Source organism: Triturus cristatus, chromosome 12 (assembly GCF_964204655.1).
Source record: "Triturus cristatus chromosome 12, aTriCri1.1, whole genome shotgun sequence".
NCBI classification, from domain to species: Eukaryota; Metazoa; Chordata; class Amphibia; order Caudata; family Salamandridae; genus Triturus; species Triturus cristatus.
The window spans coordinates 83,956,993-83,978,422 of NC_140595.1; the positions used below are offsets into that span (position 1 = coordinate 83,956,993).

Below are 21,430 nucleotides of genomic sequence, written 5' to 3' on the forward strand. Positions count from 1 at the left end.
TTCAACACTGTCCGGATGACAAGATTCAAAACCAGTGCAAATGCAGTTTTAAATAATAACTGCTCAAGTCCGAAATAAAAGGTCTACATGTTTCAGCCTTCTGATCAATCTTGATCCAGGCTTTCGTCAGGACCTAGAAAACTTATGCTACTGCAATTATAAGTGTGTGAAAAAAATCATATATAATGACGATGGTTGTTACAATACCACCTACATTACCATGGAGATTCCAGAATTCTTGGAAGCTCTTTGTGGGAGTGTCATCTTTAAACCCGTCTGAGTACGGGAACTCTCCTCACCTCACCTGGCATCCGCTCAGTAAAATGAGGCCCCGCTCTCTCCGTCGGTGCCTCCTTGTATTTGCCGAGCCGGATGGGACCATCCTGCTCGGCAAATTTTAGGATTGTAATTAATTAGTTTATTGTTTTAGTTGTTTTGCTGTTAAAGGAAGGAGATGTGGCATCATGGCTATCTTAGTAACCATTGCTATGGTTACTGTCGCTGTATGCCTCTCAGTGGATGTTCGGGTTCTAGCTGCAGCAGTTGGAGACAAGACATCCTGCTGAGTAGATGGTACCTGCTTGCTCTAGGAATAAACCTACTTTATTCAACCTAATCTGACTGGGTCCTCATTACAATCAGTGTATGTAATAAAGGTTCCTATATTGCATGGTTACTGTGCAGTCCGCGCTGACCATAACATGTTTGTAATTGAATGTAATGGCATGTGGGACAGTTTCTCCTTAATGAGTTCGGATTGCATCAACTACCTGATAGATGCACTCTGATCTTCGCTGAGGAGAGACGTACTCCCGTGATATCCGCTTTCTCTTAAAAAAAGAGTCATCTGAAATCTCGTATCCTTATGCCATTGGATTCTTTGCATGAAAGCATACGTCACATGCATGTTTAAACTTGAACTGTGTGTTTCCTTAAGTCAATATGTGAATAAAGTAAAGCTGCGGCTGTTTTTGCACTAACAGAGACCTGGTTCATCTGTTACTGCAAAGTAAGGTGGGGTGCATGTTCCTGCCAGGGAGCTCGAGGGCACTCGCCCATCTAGGAGGGGTTAGAAGGCCCAAGTACGCCAGTTGCACTGACTAGACACTGAAACAAGCATTTACAATGCAACGGTCTCGGCATTGTTAAAGTTAGAGCTATTGCCATTGCTCATGACAATGCCGTTTCTTACATGTTTTAAAAACAAAAAACATAAACAAAAATAATGTCATGAGCAATGCCAATAGCTCTAACTTTACCAATGCCGAGACCATTGCATTGTAAATGCTTGTTCATATTTTGCTGAGCCTCATGAATCGGACCTTCTTTAACTCTACACGAGAAGTCGGGCGCGCATTGATTTCTTTTCCAAATTGACCTTTGCCCTTTGTCGCAAACAGAGGCGTAGATCCCTCTCTTTCAAAGTCACAACAAACCACTGTTTAACCCTGCTAACCATGCGCAAAAACTGATATTGTACGAAACTCGTCCGATGGTTTGTAAAAGGATGTCAAAAAACAGAAAGGAACCCCACTGAATGCCTTAGAAAGCTTCAGCCTGAGACTGCATTTCATTAGTCCTGGCTGGAAGCAGGGGGCGTTCTCCAGCAGTCAATACTAAATTGGGTTCATCCACTTAATGTGTAACTAATCCGGTCTGCAGACACATGGGGTTTCCAAATCTGTCTTGTTTATGCACCACGGGAGAGAGCTTCACCTTACCGCAGGAAGCTGGAAAAGATGCGCTTCCTTTTCGTTTCACATTCCCCAGAATGTCCAAAGATTGACGGCCCATCCGGGACACTTTCATCGCACCAGAAGCAGACCGGGGCCTCCGCGTGGGTCACCCGGGAGGCACCGAGATAAACCCCCCTCCTGCTCTTTTCAGAAACCTAAGTCCATGAAATACCTCGGAATGAGAGATGCGCCGGAGGTATGTCGGAATGCTTTTCTGCGAATGTCTTTGTGCTGCGGGTATATCGGGAACGGAGCGCGCCTGCTTTAATTCCCTGTTAACGCCCTGCTGTTTTAGAGCGGAGCGGAGACTCCGGGTTACGGAATGAGCACGGACGCTGCCCATGACGCGGGTCCGTCACCTCAGCGGCCAAGCACAGAGCTCCTGCCGTACAGTAGGAGATCAGGTGAGGGAGCAACGCCGGGACACCACCGCCTTTCTCCGAGGCACAGCAGAAAATGCCTCGGAGAAAGGGAGTGTCCTTTTCGGATTGGGGGGCGTGTTTTGCTGTTGTCTCCTCCCTGAGACTTCTCGCAAAAAACACGCCCCCCGATCCGAAAAGGACGGGGCAGGATTAGAGTGACGGGACCTCTTCTCCAATGGCTGGCCAGCATTTACTAGGCCAGCCAATGGAGAACAGGGAAGAAGAGGGGCGGGTTCAAGCCCCTCTTCTCCCAAGTCATTATGTCTCGCGAGCGAGACTGCGCAAGCGCAGCCATCGCTAGCCGAGACCTAAAAAAGTGCCTGAAATATCCATAATCTGTTCAGCGCTGCTGAACCTGAACTCACAGAACTGAAGTTCAGGGAGCTATGGAGCTCTGTGCCCTAGGCTGTGACCCTCAGCTGCTGTTCAGCTTTATCTTGTATCCTTTAGAAAACAATATAATGCGATATCACATGACACGAACCTCTTGCACCTCTCCCTTCTTGGCCTTCCTTGATCTATGCCCCTTTGGGGCCGTTCCCAGCCCCGCGCCCTTGGAGTCATGCACTTCCGGTGCCAACGGAAACACGCGCCCGGTGAGGTCATAGCGCCGCTGCGTGTTTCTTGTATTCTACCGCAGGCTACCTCAGCCGCTAAAAGCCCCGCTCGCCGGACATTACCGCGACAGGAAGCGCCTCGGCCCTTTTTAGAGGCTATAGAGCGGATGTGAGGGAATGTAGGGCCGGCCCTTCAGACGGGGGAGGGAGGGCGCCCAGCAGCAGGTGGTGTCATGGGCTCTCTTAATACAGCCTCGAGGATAATAGTGAGGAAATGACTAGGGCAGGGGCGCCTGGTGTTCCCAGCCCCTTTGGGACTGTGGGAGTTCACCCGAGGGGTGTGCCATGCTACATGCCGCAGGGACTGTAGGGGCTAGCCTGGTCATGCCGCTGTGGGCATTCAGTCATGCCAAACCAGAGCTGTGCCAGAAATCACCCTTAGACCACCAACAAGGAGGCGAGGACTACCGTAAATATACCTGCGCACGCTCATTCGGGTCAATATACATTATACTGTATTTGAGATTGAATTAGTTCCTAGTCACATTGTAATCTATCCACAATCGTAATAGCGCCATGTGCAAGCATGGCATAGGCGCTGCAACGTTGAAGGAAAAATTCGCAAGTATTGGCAAAGCCATAAAGTTTGGCCTTGACAAGAAGGTGTTATGGTTGTTTGTTAAACTTGTATTTGCAAACAAATGCCTCAAACATAAAAAGCAAAAATAGGTGCAGCCTAAACATGGTAGCCAAATGCTTCCAATACAAAATTTAAATAAATCAAGTAACCATTACATATCATTTTAATAGTACAGTACGGGTGCTTTTTAGCAGGCTGGGGTACTTAGAAGAGGCATAGCAACGTTGTTAGTTTTAATCCACATCACATGTGTAACTAAAAGTCTCTCTTGTTTTGAATTACTGTAATCAGAACATGGTGTTTAAACGCACAACAAAGATGAAATGAATGAATAGAAAAAAACATTGACAAAGTAAAGAATTGGCTCCGTCCCGTCACTGAAGTGTTCTTCTCTTTGGGTGGATGTGTTAAGTTGTGGGGACAAATACCACCCCTCGCAGTGCTAGAGAGAGACTGAACTGAGCTAAGCACTTCCCCATGCTGTGTGCTGTGGTTGGATGGAATCAAAATGTGAATGACAGTTGAACAGACCAATGATTGAAGAGGGTTAATTCAAATCCCATCTATATATCTATGTAAATATGTTTTTATTTATATATTTCTTTTTACATGAGACAGGAAGAAAGGCTAAAGCCGTCTCTAAAAATAACTTTGTTTATGCTATGACTTCAGATGACTGGTTAAGCCACATCTAGAGTACAATGTCCACGTATTGTTGCCATTTTTAGAGGAATCATTTGTACTGTCCAGCTCTGAAGGCCTCATCTGGACGGTTTTGTCCAGTTCATGATGTCACATATGGAATGTTAGTTTCGATTTTTCGGAAGCCAAATCCGGAGCTGTGTACCTAGTGTTCTCGGTCTCGCCTTTAATAGAGGTTCCAGTTCTGCATGCCTCCTTGGGTATTGTGTCAAGGTCCAGAGCTATCATCTGGAGCCGTGTCCTTTTCGGGAGTCCGGATTTCCTGAAGTATGAAGACCGATTAGAGGCAATCAACATCTGGGTGACTTAAGTGTTCCTTGCTTTTAGGCTACAAGTAGATTTGTAGAATGCTCAAGAATGCAAGCGAGTGTACGCTAGACTGAAAGGTGAATTATATAACCTGATTTATATACCACTTGCAATTACAGACATTTTCTAGTTTTGTAGACTCTGTTGCCCAATCAGGGTGACTTATTTTAATGACCTTGGAACGAGGTCCCACCAAGATATGAATGTGGTTGACTTTAGTTTACTCGAATCCATGCCTCCAAAGGACGTTTTAACCATTCGAGCCATTTTCCTGGCTCTGTAAGGCATGTTTAACGGACATGCCATGTGTTTTTTAGTAGAGCGTTTCGTGATCCTCTGGAGGCTGCGAGAAGGAACTCAGAGTAACATTAAAAATACATATGTATTCAGAGCAGTGGAGATTGATAAAATATATTCTGAAAATCAACACCTTTTGTGGGGGCGGAGGTGGAAGAACACCGCTGTGCCAGAGAAAGGCAAAGTAGAGTCATAAGGAATGGAGTCATGAGGAGCACAGTCCTTTGCAGTCTGCTCCTTGCCTCGAGTAAATTGCAGGTACATATGTATTATTTTTGCTAAGACAATCCCCAAAGAAATTTACAGCCATGAAAAAATTATTTTCATTTTGCTCTGGCTTATACTCTGAAAAAGAATTGCACTTAAAGCTAACTTTGAGGGGGTAAGGCACTTATTGTGGACATTTATGTGTGTCTAAAGTCACAAGGTATATATGTAAAACAGCTGTGGTCGTTAAGTTCTCTGTTCACAAGTGTGACTCATAATACAATAACCGCGTACCTGTTGTTGAACATTGTATGAAATCTGCAGAATACCGCTGTATGCTTGATATAAGATAGCTCTGTATTTGACAGAGATCCTTCCATCCAAGGCAGGTGACACCTTTTAATTGTAATAAAATAGCCCAGGTATTTACTTGTGAACTGCAAACAGATGCATACAATATATGTAAGACATAAAATTGAAATGTTGTAGGTTGTGGCTCAATATACATTCTTCAAAGTCTGCCAAATTTGGTACCATTGAGTAAGTAATATTAAAACACATCCCCCCCCTCCAAGAAAAAAAACAGTTGTCTACGAAATATGTGGTAATTATTGGAGTAATTACACAGATGTACGCTGCTTACAAAAGACAGAGATTGAAAAAGTAAACCGCTCAATTGGTGGTTTTATTGATCATCTATGCTCCTAGCCATGGCTCAAAAGGGCTATTGAATTGTCATCTAAGTGAGGCATTAGAAGTTGGACGCTACTGGAGGAAAAGTACCTCAGGTCCCCCTTCCTGGCTTCCAGTCCGCTCTGCACATACCGAATGTAGTCTGGTACTGCTGCATGTGTCATGGGACCAGTGCTTAATTTGTAAAAAAAGATTTGTGCCCAGGGCCCTTGTCAAGAGAGCACTGCAGCTTTCACCACCCATTGCCCCTGCCAGCGCTGCCAATCACAATACCAACAGAACTACAAACCATCACACTCGTACGCTCCCACACTCTGACAATTTAGACTATTTGAGGCCACCCAAAGCTATGAGAACAGCTTGGGCAGCAGGAGTTATTCATTTTAATGTATATTGAATTAATAAACAACTGTATTTGTACTTATCTCTAAATTAGTCAAACAGCGCCACCAATTGGCAGACTGTCATAAGTGCTGATGTTCACAGTTAATTGCTGGTGCCAAGCACCAGACACCACTTGCTCAAATTAAGCCCTGCCTTGGACACAGTTCCACCAGGTTCTTCTGGAGCCATCTGGGATCAGTTTCAACATAATATCTGCCCAAACCTAAATGCAACTGGTTTCTACTCTGTTCCAGCACTGATTCATAGAAAAAGCAGTAACTTCATCTGTGATTGAGTGATGGAAAAGAAAGTATACAAAAAGGGAGATGATGGTAGTTAGTATGATCAAGAGACGTTTAATTTATGTATCAAAAGAAGTCAGATAATAGGCAGATTGGATGCGCGGGGTGAGCTTGGAGAGTTGTCTCTGTGCACAGTGAAGTGAACAGATACAATGATCTTAGGGGGCACTGCTTCGTAAGTAGAATATTAAATGGACTGGGCACCCTTACCTATGGAACATGTGCCGATACTGGCTTTGGTGCCCTTAACTGTAGGAAGAGAGTCCTTGCTGTCCCAGTGTGCTGGAAGTAGGCAGATGGAGTGGCCATAGCATAAATTCCTGAAGGATGCAACATGTAGTGGCTATTTGTCATTCCCTCCAGGAAATGGGCAGACTGAAGGTGTCTTGGAGTCTTTATCCGAGGAAATAAGCTTAAAAGAGGGACATTTCTTCAGGAAATAGACATAATGAAGAGGCATTGGTTTCCTCTATAAATAAGCAGATTAATAATAAATGTTATGCAGGATGAAGTCCCATGGTTCTAAGAAGTGGTCCTGATTGAAGGGTGCTTGCAGATCCAGTTTGGATGTTGGAGACAAAAATTTTGGTGGCCTGTATTTGGAACTGTATGGCCTCGGAGAGCTACCAGCTATTGTAGATTTTTTTGCCATCATGTTCACTGGCCTCTGGGATATCTGTCTTTTCCAGCATTTTTCTGTAACTAGAGGAGGGTTGCTGGTTGCCTGGGTGGTATACAGCAGACAAGCTGTGGCAGAAAGAGCTGATGCAGCTTTCATTTGATAACCAGTCATGCAATGGCATTGTTTAAGTTAATGGAGAGGAGACCGTTAGCGGTGCTGATGTACCATCTAATGACGGCTCAGGAGAGCGACATTGGCTTGCTTCTTTGATTGCAGACCAACACCAAGGCAACAGCGCCTTCTAGTGGCCAGATGCATTAACGTATATGGATGCAACACTGCCACCCTTTGGTGCGCTTTAGTATTGCATTTTTTTATTGAATTTCTAATAGCAAAAGACAGAGATGCACATCCATCGCAGCTACCTAGTGACCAGTCACAGTGTGGCATTTGCTGTGTTCAAATCAAAGCACTTTATTGGAGTGACAAGTGTTGCCACAGTAAGCAACATGCAATAAACATTACAGTTTGGACATTGGTGGTCATTTAAGGAGTCAACAGACTGTTAACAACCTATTGCATTCTAGCCAGTCTGGTTTCCTCCCCAGCTTTAGGGCAGAGACGGCGTTAGTGGAAGTGGTAGATTACATCAGGGTTTCCTTAGATATCGTGGGCTCTTGCCTGTCTTTGAAAACACAGGTTTCTCCATATCTGAGGGAATTGCACATGCTTCCCATAAGGAAGAGGATCCTTTTTAAGACCTTGTTGCTTGTACATAGGGCCCTCCATCAGTCTGGCACTGGCTATCTCAGAGCAAGGCTTTGCTTTTATGTCCCAGCCAGATGCCTGCGATTGGCCAACCTTTTTTTGGCCAAAGTACCTAGGATACGTCAGTGCAGATCAGATGGCAGGTCCTTCTCTTTCTTAGGTCTCTTAATTTGGAACAAACTCCCTCTGGAGTTACAGAACATTTCTGCCACCTCCCAGTTCCAGAAGAAACGGAAAACTTGGCTTTTCAATTAAGAGTAATAGCGAGGTCCACATCTGTGTTGCTTAACGCCAGGAAACTCCCAGGAGTAACAGTGTGCTCTATAAACGGCCATTACATTACCATTTTTTTACCGGTCTGAGTACGGCACTGACTGAAGCCTTGAAGATCAGGTTACCATTCTAACCCAGGATCCCTGTGTTTTTTTTACCTCTTGTGTGGTAAACACTGTAGAAAACAGGATAAGGTTTCTCAGAGAAGAATAGGAATGTAGCAATAACTCTCAGGTTTTCGGTTCCCACCTCCCTAGCCGTCCACTGCCTGGTGAGGTCGTCCCACTCAAGGGATCTCCATGCCACCAACCTTCCAGCTGCAACTTACCTGAGATTTCCAAAACAACTAAATATGAGTAAACTGAGCCATAGCCTGATAAGTCCTACCAGAACAAATGGGTGTTTTTTTTCTTGTGTAAATCCCACTGCTGAGTAAGGTTGAATGGCCAGTTTGAACTCTCTAGAGCAGACCAACGTCTTTGTTGGATCGCTCCTCATTGCGAGGATAAGCAGGTTGGTTCCAAATTTTCCTCGTAGGTATCCTCAACAAAACTATATGATAGTTGTCTCTTAGTCTGCCATTGCCTTACTCCTTTCTTCTTTCATTTAATTGCAGGACGGCCACCCCAGCCATCTTCTTGTTGCACTAGAAATTGAAGGGGATCAGCATGAGATGGAGTTGAAACAAAACCAGTAAGTTGCCGCACAGCAGTGGCTGAGGACTGTGAGGAGCGCGTGGATGAATGGGAAGTAGACAGGTTATTTTTGTTGAGCTGCATGTACATGTTGATGTAACGTCAGGCTTTAGTCGGAGACAGAGTGAGGAAATTGGTATATTGTGAGATGGTGTTTGTCTCTGGGTCTAGGATTCAGTAACAACTATCGTTGTTGGTTACTGGGTGTTGGGTAACTGCCATTGCTTGTTGGTTACAGACCGTTGATATTGAATATGGGTAGCGGTTATCAGGCTTTGGCCATTGGGTTTGTTCAGTCGTGTAACGGTTCATTTATTGGTACTGGCTGGCACCTGTGCCTTGGTGATGGCTATTGAGCATTAGTGTGGATTAATTGAGTGAAAGCTTGTTTTGTGTCATTCAGCATTGTGATGGACATGAATTGTAAGTTTTCGGCTCGGTGCACAGAGGAAACAGGAAGATGCAGGTGATTAGCTGAGATCACACTAGGTTTTTGGTGGGTTTGAAATAAGCACGTCAGAAAGTAGGGTTTCAAACCACCCCGAAGTGTATCAGTTTGACAGATTTTTAGTAGATAAGACGCCGTATTCATACGCTACGCAGACATGGGCTTCTACAAGAGAAGGGAATGGATGAGGAGGTTGAACTGTGATTTATTTTGTTGTTTTAATAAATACCAACTGTTGCCTAGTAAATTTGGAATTCCAATAGTACTGGGGCAGAGACTATCCGCTAAGCTATGTTCCTGGTTCTGCCCCTTCTTGCCTTGACTCATAATACTTCCTATTCTTGTGACAAAAGCCTGTTGCCAATCCTCCCGTTCCCCTATGGACTGGTAGGCTTCTGGTTGCGTTAGAAGGAGTTGCATTTAGGTGGCTTTGCCTCAGTTTTGGCAATAGTTGCATAAGGAGTGGGGTCTGAAACAGAGAAGGGTTTGTTGATGTGTGTCTGCTGATTGTTCGGTGTTGTGGGTTGAGTGGGCAAATATCGAAGAGTAAGAAAGAGGATAGATGATGTATGGCCAATTAGGGTTGTGCAAAATGACAGCTTGGGAGGGGGGGGGGGGTTATTGGAAAAGGTTCTTTCGGGCACCAAACCCCACTAGTGCTCAGACTACTCCTTACTGTAGGGTGACCAGACGTCCCGGAATTCCCCGGACAGTGCCAGTTTTCAGAGGACTTCCCAGTGGGACCGGCCCGGTGTCCTGATCCTTTTCTTAATTTTAAGTAAATGTCCCGGTTTTTGGGACAAAGGTCGGTCATCTTGCAAAGCAGAATTGAAAGTCATATGCTCCATTTATAGGATCCATTGAAGACATATATATATATATCAAACCACTTCAATTGCTGCTATCGCAGTTCACCATCAATCAATCAATTAATCAATATACTTATAAAGCGCACTACTCACCCGTTAGGGTCTCAAGGCGCTGGGGAGAGGGGATGCTACTGGTCGAAAAGCCATGTTTTGAGGCGTTTCCTGAAAGTTAGGAGGTCCTGGGTCTGGCGGTGTCGGTGCCTGCTGCGGCGGTGGCAGCCGCCGTAATTTGTATATTCACCAAGACCTCTCCTCCAGAACTCCAGACGAGAAAAGCAAGCAGCACACCAGGGATTATGCACAATTATTTTAATGTGCACCAAGACGACGCGTTTCGGCGTTAGCCTTTTTCGAGTGGCTAACGCCAAAACGCGTCATCTTTGTGCACATTAAAATAATTGTGCATAAACCCTGGTGTGCCACTTGCTTTTCTTGTCTGGAGTTCTGGAAGAGAAGTCTTGGTGAAAATATATATCCGCACACACACGTACATATACAAACAGACACATACATTTACAAGCCTATTGGGCGTATGTATATATGTGCACATATTTCCAAGGCTATGCAAAAACGGACCAGGCCAGATATAAGAAGTAAGCCTAAAGGCTTTAGTCCTACTTTTATGTTTGGCCTGGCCCGGTTTTGCTTCTCAAGATCTGGTCCCTTCCCTCCTGCAGAGACCCTGGTCCCTTAGCGCCCACCCAGCCTCCGTTTCTTGGCAGGGCCGGGTGAGCTGCAGTTCACCTCAGACAATGGCTGCGTCGCCGCGCCCAGCCCTTTGTGAGGCTCAGTTTTATTTTCTGGGCTCGGCTTCGCTGCTATCCCCAGTGGAGCACAAACTTGGCAGCCCACGAGCCGGCATTCCTGAGACGCCCCCGCCCAGGAGCGCTGGGATGGACGGCGAGTCATTTGTTCCTTGACCAGTCAGTAAGTTGCCACGCCTCGGCTAGTGCATTCACAATATGGCTCTGAAGCAGCCCGATAAGCAGCATGCAGCTTTGTGAATACTTCAAGTGTAGTGCCAAGAGGAAGCGCGCGCGGATCCGGAGAGGAAAGGCAGATCTGGGAGTTTGAAGGAGGCCGGATGGGCTGGGTGGCGCTGAAGGCACCTGCCCGGGCCTCACCCACTGATCGGGCCCTTTGTGACCCGTGCTGTAAATGATAAGGCAGCCGCACACCGACATGTATCCTGGTTCACGTTTCAATTCACTCTTTCTTTCTTTACCTCTACTGTTACATCCTTCATTTTAAAAGTCTCTGTCTGTCGTTAGCTCTTTTTGAGCTACTTGATTTTTATGTATATTTTTCACTCTTTCTTTCTATGTTGTCTTAATTTTAGTCATCTAAATGCACCATTCTCTAGGCCTCTTTATTTTTTTTTCTTTGCTTATATTAAATTCTGTCTTCTTGTCTCTATTTTCTTAATTTGTGTATCTAAATCTGTCTTGCTTTCTTTCTTTTTTCTTTCTTTGTGTACATGTAAATGGGCTTCTTCCTTGTTATTCTTTATTTCTTTGAATTGTTCTTTCTTTCACACATTCTGTTCTTCTTTTGCTTTCCCCGAAGTTTCCAGTGCTTGTATTTTGCCAATAGATTTTCGTGAAAAAATGTGTTGTTTCATCACCGCTGGTATACTTTGGGAAATTTGTGATTCGTTTTCTCACTTTCATCTGTTATGCTTTCACCTTCTTCCTACCATTCTTTTTCTCTTGTTTTATCTTTATGCCCTATTTTCCATATCGCTTTTTCATTATTCTTCTTGCGTTTTTCTTTTTTTCATGTTTTTATTCTTTCTTTACACACTCGTGTCCTCTACTTAACATCTCCAGTTTCCCACTCATTCTCATCCTAGAGTTAAAAGAACATGTGAAAATGTACGTTCTCCTACCTCGGACCCAAACTATGGAACGCAATGCCACAGTGAGTGAGATCCTGTCAGTCTCTCTCCATCTTTCAAAAACAACTGAAAACCTGGTTGTTTGAATAAACTATCCCATCACTCTCTGAGAACGTACTATATGAAGGCCTAGCGCCGGGAAACCCATTGCGGGTAGCTGCGCGCTCTACAAAGCATCAATAATAATAATTCTCTCCCTTGATCCATCACCATCCTCCCTCGTTTTCTTCTCTCATTCTTTTGGCTACTCTTTCTCACCCTCACTTTCTGCTGCACTCTTGCTCACTCTTATTTTTTTTTCTCCTCAGGGAGCTCTTGCGTGGGGGGCACAGCCTGGTGTCCTACCTCCCTGATGGGGTTCCTGTGGTGGAAATTGCTGAGAAACCGGTAAGGAGCTTTCAGTGCACCTCTTTTGTCTGCGTTAATAGACTGGCACAAGTTACTTTAGCGCTAGAGCTGAGTCTTTGCAGTGAGGTGCATGCTTCTGCCTTACACTATCTAAAGGGTCCTGTGGCTCCTGCAAAGCAACCCCCCCCCACTAAATTCTTTGTTTCCTCCGCAGTGTCAAACCACTCCTGAAGAACAGGCTCTCCAAAAAGACTTTTTTTGCAATTGTAAATATAGGGTGGTGGCGAGAATATGGTTGATGTCTTTAATTCCTGTCTGCCTGGGGCATAAAATGAGATCCCGTGCATCGTGAGATGAGATCCTGTCATGTGGCAAGATCCCTGTGCTAAGTCTCTCTCTGCTCCCCCCTGGTTTTGGGACACAACTATCTCCTTGTGTTGGGCCTTGCTTTGCTGGGAAACAAACCCATCTGCCTTTGCTGATATCTGCTCCTGGAGGCATGAACCCTTGTGTGGTGGGGCTGGTAGGCCAATGTGCCATGAAGCGCTCCTTAAAGACAAGGTACGTGAGTTGAGGGACTCTGGTGCAGAGACTAGACCCCTTGCATCTCGAGTCAAGACCCTCCTGCATAGTTATGCCAGACCGATTGGCATCACAAGACTGGACCCCGAAACTGGTCCCAGGATGCTTGTTTCCGGGCCAGAGAGGACCTGGCTTGGCAGTACGGGCTGGACTGTTCCCATGGGGCACAGGGTCAAGAATCATTTACATATGGCTGGGTCCACACTGGGGTGACGTGGCAAGCAAAATAGCAATGGATTAAACCCAGGTCTATGACTGGGGGTGAATGTTTGTCCATCATTTTATTTTGTGATGTTGGTATCACAAGACAGGAACCCATGCCCTGCGAGGTGAGCCATCCATCATCATAAAGTTCTTTCTCTTCTGTTGCAGGTGAACTGCTACTACCATCTGCGAGTGCGGGGGCTGCCCCACTCCTGGGGCAGTGTGAGCACATGCTCTGGAATCAGGTATGGCGTGACACTGTTTGTCTCCTTTGACTCTTTCATAGAAACTTGCAGAGATAGCAGTTATTGAAAACAATGCTTCAAGTGTTTCTTCCTGAATATATTCTCCCAAAGATATAAAAGTGGGTTTACATCTGAATCTGTTGTTCATTGCAATTAAACACGTATGTTTTGGGACATTTTTCATCTCATTACAATTCTCGGTTTGTTTTTACCATCGCTTCTGTCCACTCTAATCATGTTACACATGTCAGCTCCCATCCGATTCCAACGGTCACATCTTATTCAACCTGTTGGGTGACATATCAGTAAACCTACTAGCTTGCATTTGAATACGCTTGTTCACTCATATCTCCTTAAATATGTCAGTTACCTTTTTCAGGCCATTTCCTTACTGTAAGGGGTCGCCCTTACCTCTTACAGACCAAGACTTAGACTGGGCATCTAGGGCTGGTCGAAGTCGTCAGGTGTTCTCAGAACGTTTACCAGTAGAAAGGTGCAACATCAATCCTTGAATTTTGCCTCCTGGCTCCTAAATTCCTCCAATATGGGAATCAAGTTATGTCTCAGGAATAAATAGACCTCTTTAGCAAGGCAAAAGGCCTCTTCAATAGTATATGTTTGTGTTTAACTGGTACAAATTCTTTATCTGTTGCCTAGAGAAAACACCAATCCTACAATATGCCAAGATAATTGAGTGTTGTTGTACCTTTTATATACAGTCAAATTAGTCCTGCAGGTCTCTTTAACTAAGGGGCTCCAAGTAGATACTGCGGCCTATAGAAAACAATTCCTTTTATATTTTCCTCTTCAACAGCCCAATGATTAGGGTTTTTTTTAATTGTTAAAACAGTGTTCCCTCCAAGTAGAGCAGCTTGACCTTATTGGGAGATCAAAATTGAGCTTTCAAAGTTAATGGCTTCCACTTTGCAGCCAATGAATAAATCCAGCCTTGTAAATCTTTCATGGAAAGCTTCTTTCCCATTGGTAGTCTCATCAGCTGCCGGAGTCAGTGCGATTCAGGATGTTTGTTTTTATCAACCATAAAAAGTGTTTGACAACAATGAGAGAATTTTAAGAACACATCAATCCTTCCTCAAAAAAGCATAATGTTTTCAGGTAAATCAGTGGATTTCTTTACTCGCCTTCTTCCAGGATCCATCCACTCATGCGGTGAGATGATGGATAAGAAAAAGTGTCTTGGCGTAATCCTAATTCTCCACCATAGAAAATGTATTTTGAGTCCTAAACAATCATCCTTTCTCTTTCACAGTAGCAGAAGTAACATGCTGACTGAGGAAGGAGCAGAATTCTGCAGCAAGTGTTTAGAGGGCAGTGGAAGTGGCCGCTGCCCTAGATCAGCAGTTCTCCTTTTCAGATTTCTGAAGCTGAAGCCTATCTGACTCTGCTCCTTTTTTTATTTATTTTTTCTCAAATGGTTTCCATTTTGACTTTGGTTGTTTTAAACTATAATTAGTGTCTATTTAGAAGAATATATGAAATACCAGTTCCTGTTGACTACAAATAGGCACACCATTTTTTTTTTATAAAAACATATTTGTGGAACAGATATGTCATACCCATAGGTGAAAGTGCTCCGGATTCTAATACATGGTTTGAACTATTCAGTGATTCTATGGCTTCAATGAATATTCCCATGACAAAAATCCTGTATTACAAGTAAGTAGCTTGTTTTTTACCCTGCAAAACCTGCCGACACTCCAAGAGAAAAGGCTAATGTTCGTGGATATTTCTCGGTACCATTGATGAGAAATCTTCTTTTCTCAGGGGCCACATTTTTCTCTCTGGAAACCAAAGCTACAGCATCACACCTACATTGGGCGACCCATCTGGCAAACACCGCCTCACAAAAATTCAAGATAATCATAGACACATGCGGACTTGCAGTGGTAGCGACAGACAACCAGCAATGCCTTCGGAGGAACGTAGGCCACGTACTCGCCGGGTAAGAATGGCATTTGGTGTGGTGAGTTATATGGAACCTTCTCCCCTGAGGAACACAAGGCTGCCTCCTGTTTTGTGAAGAGAGAATGGAATAGTCTGTTAAATTGATCTAGCCCTTTAGAGGGGGTCTTAACAAAGCAATAGGACTTGAAACAAACATGGCATTGCCTATCTCTCTGTTCAGATCTTGGTTTCTAAGTCTGGTCTACAGGTTTTAGATGTTTCACTTGACTCACAATTAAAAAAAAATGTAATCATAAATAAAAAGTTCAAACTTATAGACAAGTGTTGATGGGATTTGGGTTAGCCTTCTTTACCCATTAGTCTGTTAAGCTGCCATTAATATTTTGCTTCTGCCCACCACGGTGTACAGCATGGGGCAGTGGGACAGCCCACATCACCCGTTTTTTCTCTTGCACCACAAATGATAGATCTTTGCCTGATCACAGGTCTACATCCCCGTAAAAAAGGAAATTTCAGTGCCATGGATGGATACTTTTATTTTGCAAATGTTATTTTTTTCTTCCACCCTTTATCGTTTTATTTAATTCTTAAAGTTGTAATTCTAAGCGATATTCCCTTTTCTTTGCTCCGGTAAGAGTCATACTTTCCTATGGGGTTCATTAAAACTAGAAAGGGTTTCTGTTCCTGTTCTAAAAACAATTGTTAGTCAGAAGCACCTATATGTATCTGTTAAAATAATATGCAATGATAATTTTTATGTACATTTTTAATTGCAAGCACATGGCCGACAGGTTTAGACTGAGGTACGCTTTCTGTTTTTCTTCTGTTCTTGTGACCTTAATAACTGTATTGCTGCAGGGGCCCAAGCTATGGTCCTCCCCATCTCCAAAGATAGGAGTGAAGGGATCAGCTTCGATGAAGCTTTCATTCAAAGCAAGTGTCAGTGTTGGCCACAAAAATGCTTTCTATCGTCTCTGGTGCCCTGGAAAAATCCTGCTGCTGCTGCCAGACCAGATCACTGACTGGTTCTACCCTCGTTGACTCCTATAATGGTGCCTGTGGCCTCCCAGCCGAAAGGATGGCTACTATCCATACAACGCAAGCCAAGCTGCCCATTTCTTACTCCATCGTGGAGGCCATATTACATCACACTAGGATTGTTCTTGGATTCAGAATGCTCTTCCTTGTCCTGAAGTCCATACATTATCGCGCACCTGCCTACTGAGAGCTGAGCAGACAGCGACGGTCTGCCTCCAAAAAGAGAGTATGTAGCTATTCCGTGAAAAAGGGTCAAAAAGGGACTTGGAGGAGGTTCGATCTGGAGGCAGAAATGCTGACAGAGAAGAGTATTCCTTGGCCAACAAAATGGCTTTGGGAGTTCAGTGCTGGGACCTACAAGTCCCACGTATGAATGCATGCCTGTCAGGCTAATTCAGTCTTTCGTTTTTCTGGGATTGATAAAGGGAGCATCAGTAAAGTGTGTAATGATAACACCTATTAGACACAGCGTTTACAAACCTTCAAAAATAGTTGTATTAATTCCTATATACAAAGAAGTGATTGTTCCTATTATCTTTGCCCTCATTCAGAGGCGGTGGGGTCTCCAACAGCGCCATAATAAGACAGCCTGGGAAGCCCTAGTGGACCACGGTGAAAGCTGGGGGCCATGCCGTTACGGGGTCTTTCACAAGGGGCACCATGCTCTGGCTGCTTTGGGGGTTGAGTCTTCTTACGATGTGATGACCAGGGTCTCTGCTCTTAACACCCAACCTTATGATCTCTTTCTTATTCCAGCTGAAAAGGAACGTGCTTCAAGAGAAGAAATACATTGAACTGGTGATAGTGGCAGACAAGGCTGAGGTGAGTTTGCTGCTGATGTCCTCTCCCATACTCTGCCCTCCAAGAATTAAACTCCTCATTCACTATCGTCATCCTCCAGGAAGCTTCTTGTTTCTTTCCTTGAGTGTTCTTATCTCACTCTGTTCTGTCTTTTTTTTTTATTCACTGCATCTACCTCTTGTACATCCTTCATGGACCTTAGCACGGGCTAGGCAGATTTACGTGCAGGGATGCAAAGCTGCTGAAATTAACGTTTCCAGCCTATAATTCCCGCACCTTATCCAGCTATTAATGAGTTATTCAATCCGAAATTGGAAATACATACAACCTTTAATTCTTTTCGACTCTGGGTTTACCCTTCCGTGGACGATTCCTCTTCTGTTGACCACCTGCTCAGAACAATATCCTAACCAGGTTAACAGCTCTTCCTGGGTTATAATTGCGCCATAAGTCTTTTACTTTCATGCAATATAGATTGTAGAAAATAAAAAGGTTTCTAGACAGGTTGTTAGCTCTCAAAAGATTGTACTCCTGGTGTAGTGTTGGTGTGCCCAACATGACTGACTCTGCACCTGCCCGACTTCCATTCAGGAGCAGGGGCCCCTGAAATCTGCCACTGCCGCACTCCTTCAAGGCTTTCAGAGGCAGGCACATTTGATTTAAAAAAATCTCACCAAAAAAACAGCCTTTCATTGGACAGAAGAATAAGAAAGCCAGTGTGTGATTGGATCTACTGTCAATGTTTTAGATCTCTCAACTTTCAGAGAAGAGGTTGGGTGGCATATCCATGTAGAAGGTACAGAATGTCATACATGTAGTCTGTCATTTGGATGTAATAAGAACGGTGGCATACAGGTTAAGGGGCAGCATGTGCAGCTAAAGTAATGGGTTCAGGCATTAATGCTTAGGGCAATCTTTAATGTTGGGCATGGCTGTTGAGGGCGAGCGTGAGAACTTGGCAGCAAGAAGTTTAAAATGTGGCGGGTAGGGTTTTTGGAGCCAAGAATCTCTGTTCAACTACTCAGTCTTCCACCTCCTCTGCTCTAACCTTTTTAACTATTTTCTTGTCCCAGTACAAGACCTACAACTCGAACATAAAGAAGCTGCAGCTCCGGATGCTGGAGATCGCTAACCACGTGGATGGGGTGAGTCTCTGCACAAAATCTAGCATGTGTGACTCCTCAGCCTTTCATTTCCAACATTGGAGCAATCGCATTCTGTTACATGAGGATGGTGAACAATAAGGGGCCTGCAGTATGCAAGACAAGCTCTCCCACTATTGTTTTCCATTTATTTTCCATCCTGGAGTATCCATATTGACCGCCATCTTTACTGCATGACTCTTTATAGTTCCAATATCCTCGTAATTACCGAGACAGTCTTCTAACTCTAGACTCCTCTTCTCCAGTTCTATCAGTCATTGAATGTACGTGTGGCCCTGGTGGGCCTAGAAGTTTGGAACCAGGATGACCAAATCCTGGTGGACCGAAACCCAAGAGAGACATTGAACCGTTTCCTGGCATGGCGGCAGACCAAGCTATTGCCTCGGATGCACCACGATAATGCACAGCTCTTGACGTAAGCACCACTCTTGCATGATGGGATATACTTTGAGAAAATGACTACCTTTGTAAATAACTCCTCTTTTAGTTCCATGCCCTGAATTCCTTGCTAGAATGCTCTGATATTTGAGGCAGCCCTTAAGCTGCTCGCATGAAAAATACTTGCCAAGCATGTTGACTGATTTGCTTTCAGTATAGCACATCATGACTGCTCTCGCCCACCTACTAGGGAGGAAGGGCATAGTGATCATAAAGGGAGACACATCCATTCAGCAAACAAGAATGTTATTGTTGCAACATGCTTGGAAGTGAGAGTTGTTCCTCAAGGACAGTGTAAATATACCTATTTAGATTACTTGTGTGTAAACTTATTTTAAGCCAGTAACCAGAAAATCTGCCATGGACCAATGTTGCCTAACTCTGCTGTAGGGAATTGATAAATGGCATCTGTACTTGCAATTGCAGCATACATCACATAATTGATCCTTGGAAACAAATCTGTATTTATTTAGTATTTCTTTTTTATTTTATGGAATTGTAAAGTGCCTATAGTGCATTGAGACCAACTCAAAGTGCTAGGAATTCGGGAAATGGTGAACAGATTAGGATCTTGGGGCCTACAGGGTGGTGCTGTCAGGCATTAATATCACCTATAGGCAAACTGAAAAAAATCGGTTTACAAAGGTAAACTTAATGTAGATGTGTTCCAGTCATCATGATAGTGGGGTAGATTGCTAGGCAGTCAAGGGTTTGGGCATATAAACATTTTCCAAGGAGAAATGTTAGAATTATAGAGCCAGCCTTATGTTGCTGGTGGCTAATAAAGTTTGAGCACTTTGGCAGGAAGGGAGCAAGGCCAGTGATTACCATATTGGTTGGATAGCGCACTCTGTAGTGGACTCGACCCTCTATGGGGAGCCAGTGCAGACATTCTCATACTTCTTTGATCTATGGCCTAAAGCACTCCGGCTAAATTAACCGCACTGAAATGTTTTTTGGTCCTTTGGAGTCTGCAAGATTTTATGGGGAATCCCCAAAAGGATGCTATAGCAGCGGTCAAGGTGACCATAATATTTTCATCATCTAGGAGCCACCACTGTTTTGGGAGTGTGTAAGGCTTGAAGGAAGAATGCTTCTTAAGATGCGCTACAGGTGGAGAATGCTCTTAGTAAGCTCGGTGACATGATGGTCAAAGGGAATAGGTCGGAATTGAATGTGATTCCCAGGTGCCAGACTTTTTATGTTTAGGGAGAACCCACAGAGAGTACGCAGTTCAACAGGACTGGGAAAGGGTCCACTTTCCTGAGAAGTAGGGTCTCAGTTGCTGGGTTGATGCACTGAAGCAGCATCCAAAATCGCACTTTTAAGCAACAGTCGGTTAGCTGGTGGTGGTGCCCTATGACCCCTGTGCAGTTTCATGTGCATTTCCATATCACCCACCTAAATTTGATGGCCCAATCCATATCTGTCAAGAATGGGGGTCAAATGTTCAGTAATGTCTGGTGGGTGATGTTATAAATGTGCCAAGGTTCACTTTGTTATGTGCAGAACGGCAGGACAGATGTTAACCACCTTATTAAAATCCCCTTTGTTGCCATCCTATGTTGGAAAAAGAGACAGGTGGTTGATGGAATCTTTGAACTAATCTGAGCCACTAAATTAAAGTTTGTTGTTTTTTTGCTTACTGCACTACAAAAGGCAATAACAGACTAATCGCTACCATTACTCGGTGAAGCACTTGCTGCTAGGGCAGCTCACATCTGCACGGTAACACACATAACTTGGGTCTTGATTGGCCTCATCAGTGAGATACGATTTGTGTATTTTACCACAGTGACTAACAAGTCTCAAGTCTATGAGAAAACCAAAAAGGTGATGCAAGGAACATTTGGATTCATCTCAGCCACTGCACCTCATACCTATACATCTGGTCGCTTTGCATTCACAACTACAGACAGGGACCAGCCAAATGCAGTTTTGTCTTGGCAATGCCCCGAAACATCATCACAGCCCAAAGGTCTACAATGGCCACGTCTAACTCTGCCCATGAACACAATCAACCCCAACATGTTTCTTCCCTTTTGGGCATCGCCAATGAGTGAGTTACATCTTGTGTGGTATTGCGCCACAAGCTTGCGACCACATCTGAGCCTACCTTTTGAACTTAGGGCCCCTGATTGTAATGTGAAAGTATCTATTGCCAAATGTGTTCTACTTTAGTCATTATACTGGAAACAATGATTTAAAGGGTTTAACGAATCAAAAATATATATCTATGCAATAATAGCTTGCTACCATCCAACAGCAGAGGAGGAAGTGAATGCAACTTGGTTAGAACTGGCTGATTGGCTAATGCCATGTTTAACATGTGACTGTGTTAAGGTGAGTTTCAGGGGCAATGAATAATACTTCTGGTTTCTCATCAGCCTTCATTCCTTGTCTCTGCTGTAAAGGTTTAAGAGGTGTATCTGTGCGATTGTGTAAGTGTTAATATTTTGGCCTCACCAAAGGTTTGCTTTCTCCGGTCCAGATGTTCCAAATTTGATGCCTGGGTTGTGACTGGGCACAATGATTCGTCCAAGCCAGCTTTCTTTGAAAAGCATGCATCAGCTCCCCTGCTTCGCGTGTGCCCTTATTGAATTCATGTGCATTGTCCCTTGGACTATCTATAGTGAGGCTCCTGCTTTTTTGCAGTAAAAACTGCCAAGATACGGTTGTACCTGAGCGTTTTGCACTTCTGTGTATCTTATGGATATAAGTGGGTGATTGGTACTTCTTGTTTTTTGCCCTTTCTTAGTGGAATAGTCTTCCACTTCAACTGGCGACCACATCCAACCATGTGAGTTTTAGGAAGCCGCTAAAGAAATGGAACTTTGCGCTCTGCTTCTCATGTTTGGTCTTTT

The 21,430-nt window shown here is 44.1% G+C and overlaps 1 protein-coding gene across 9 annotated transcripts in view; it reads left to right on the forward strand.

Annotated features, from left to right (window-relative positions):
* ADAM15 (ADAM metallopeptidase domain 15) overlaps positions 1–21,430 on the forward strand; it is a 192,829-nt gene that overhangs the window by 71,761 nt on the left and 99,638 nt on the right. For 5 of the 9 annotated variants that reach the window (XM_085638482.1, XM_085638485.1, XM_085638484.1 and 2 more), the window contains 8 exons: positions 8,529–8,605; positions 12,130–12,208; positions 13,124–13,200; positions 14,986–15,163; positions 16,921–16,986; positions 18,039–18,110; positions 18,374–18,543; positions 21,325–21,366. In XM_085638482.1, the coding sequence (XP_085494608.1) occupies positions 8,529–8,605; positions 12,130–12,208; positions 13,124–13,200; positions 14,986–15,163; positions 16,921–16,986; positions 18,039–18,110; positions 18,374–18,543; positions 21,325–21,366 (761 nt within the window). The remainder of the gene's footprint in view (positions 1–8,528; positions 8,606–12,129; positions 12,209–13,123; positions 13,201–14,985; positions 15,164–16,920; positions 16,987–18,038; positions 18,111–18,373; positions 18,544–21,324; positions 21,367–21,430) is intronic. The other 4 variants (XM_085638489.1, XM_085638483.1, XM_085638486.1 and 1 more) reach the window with 1 other exon arrangement.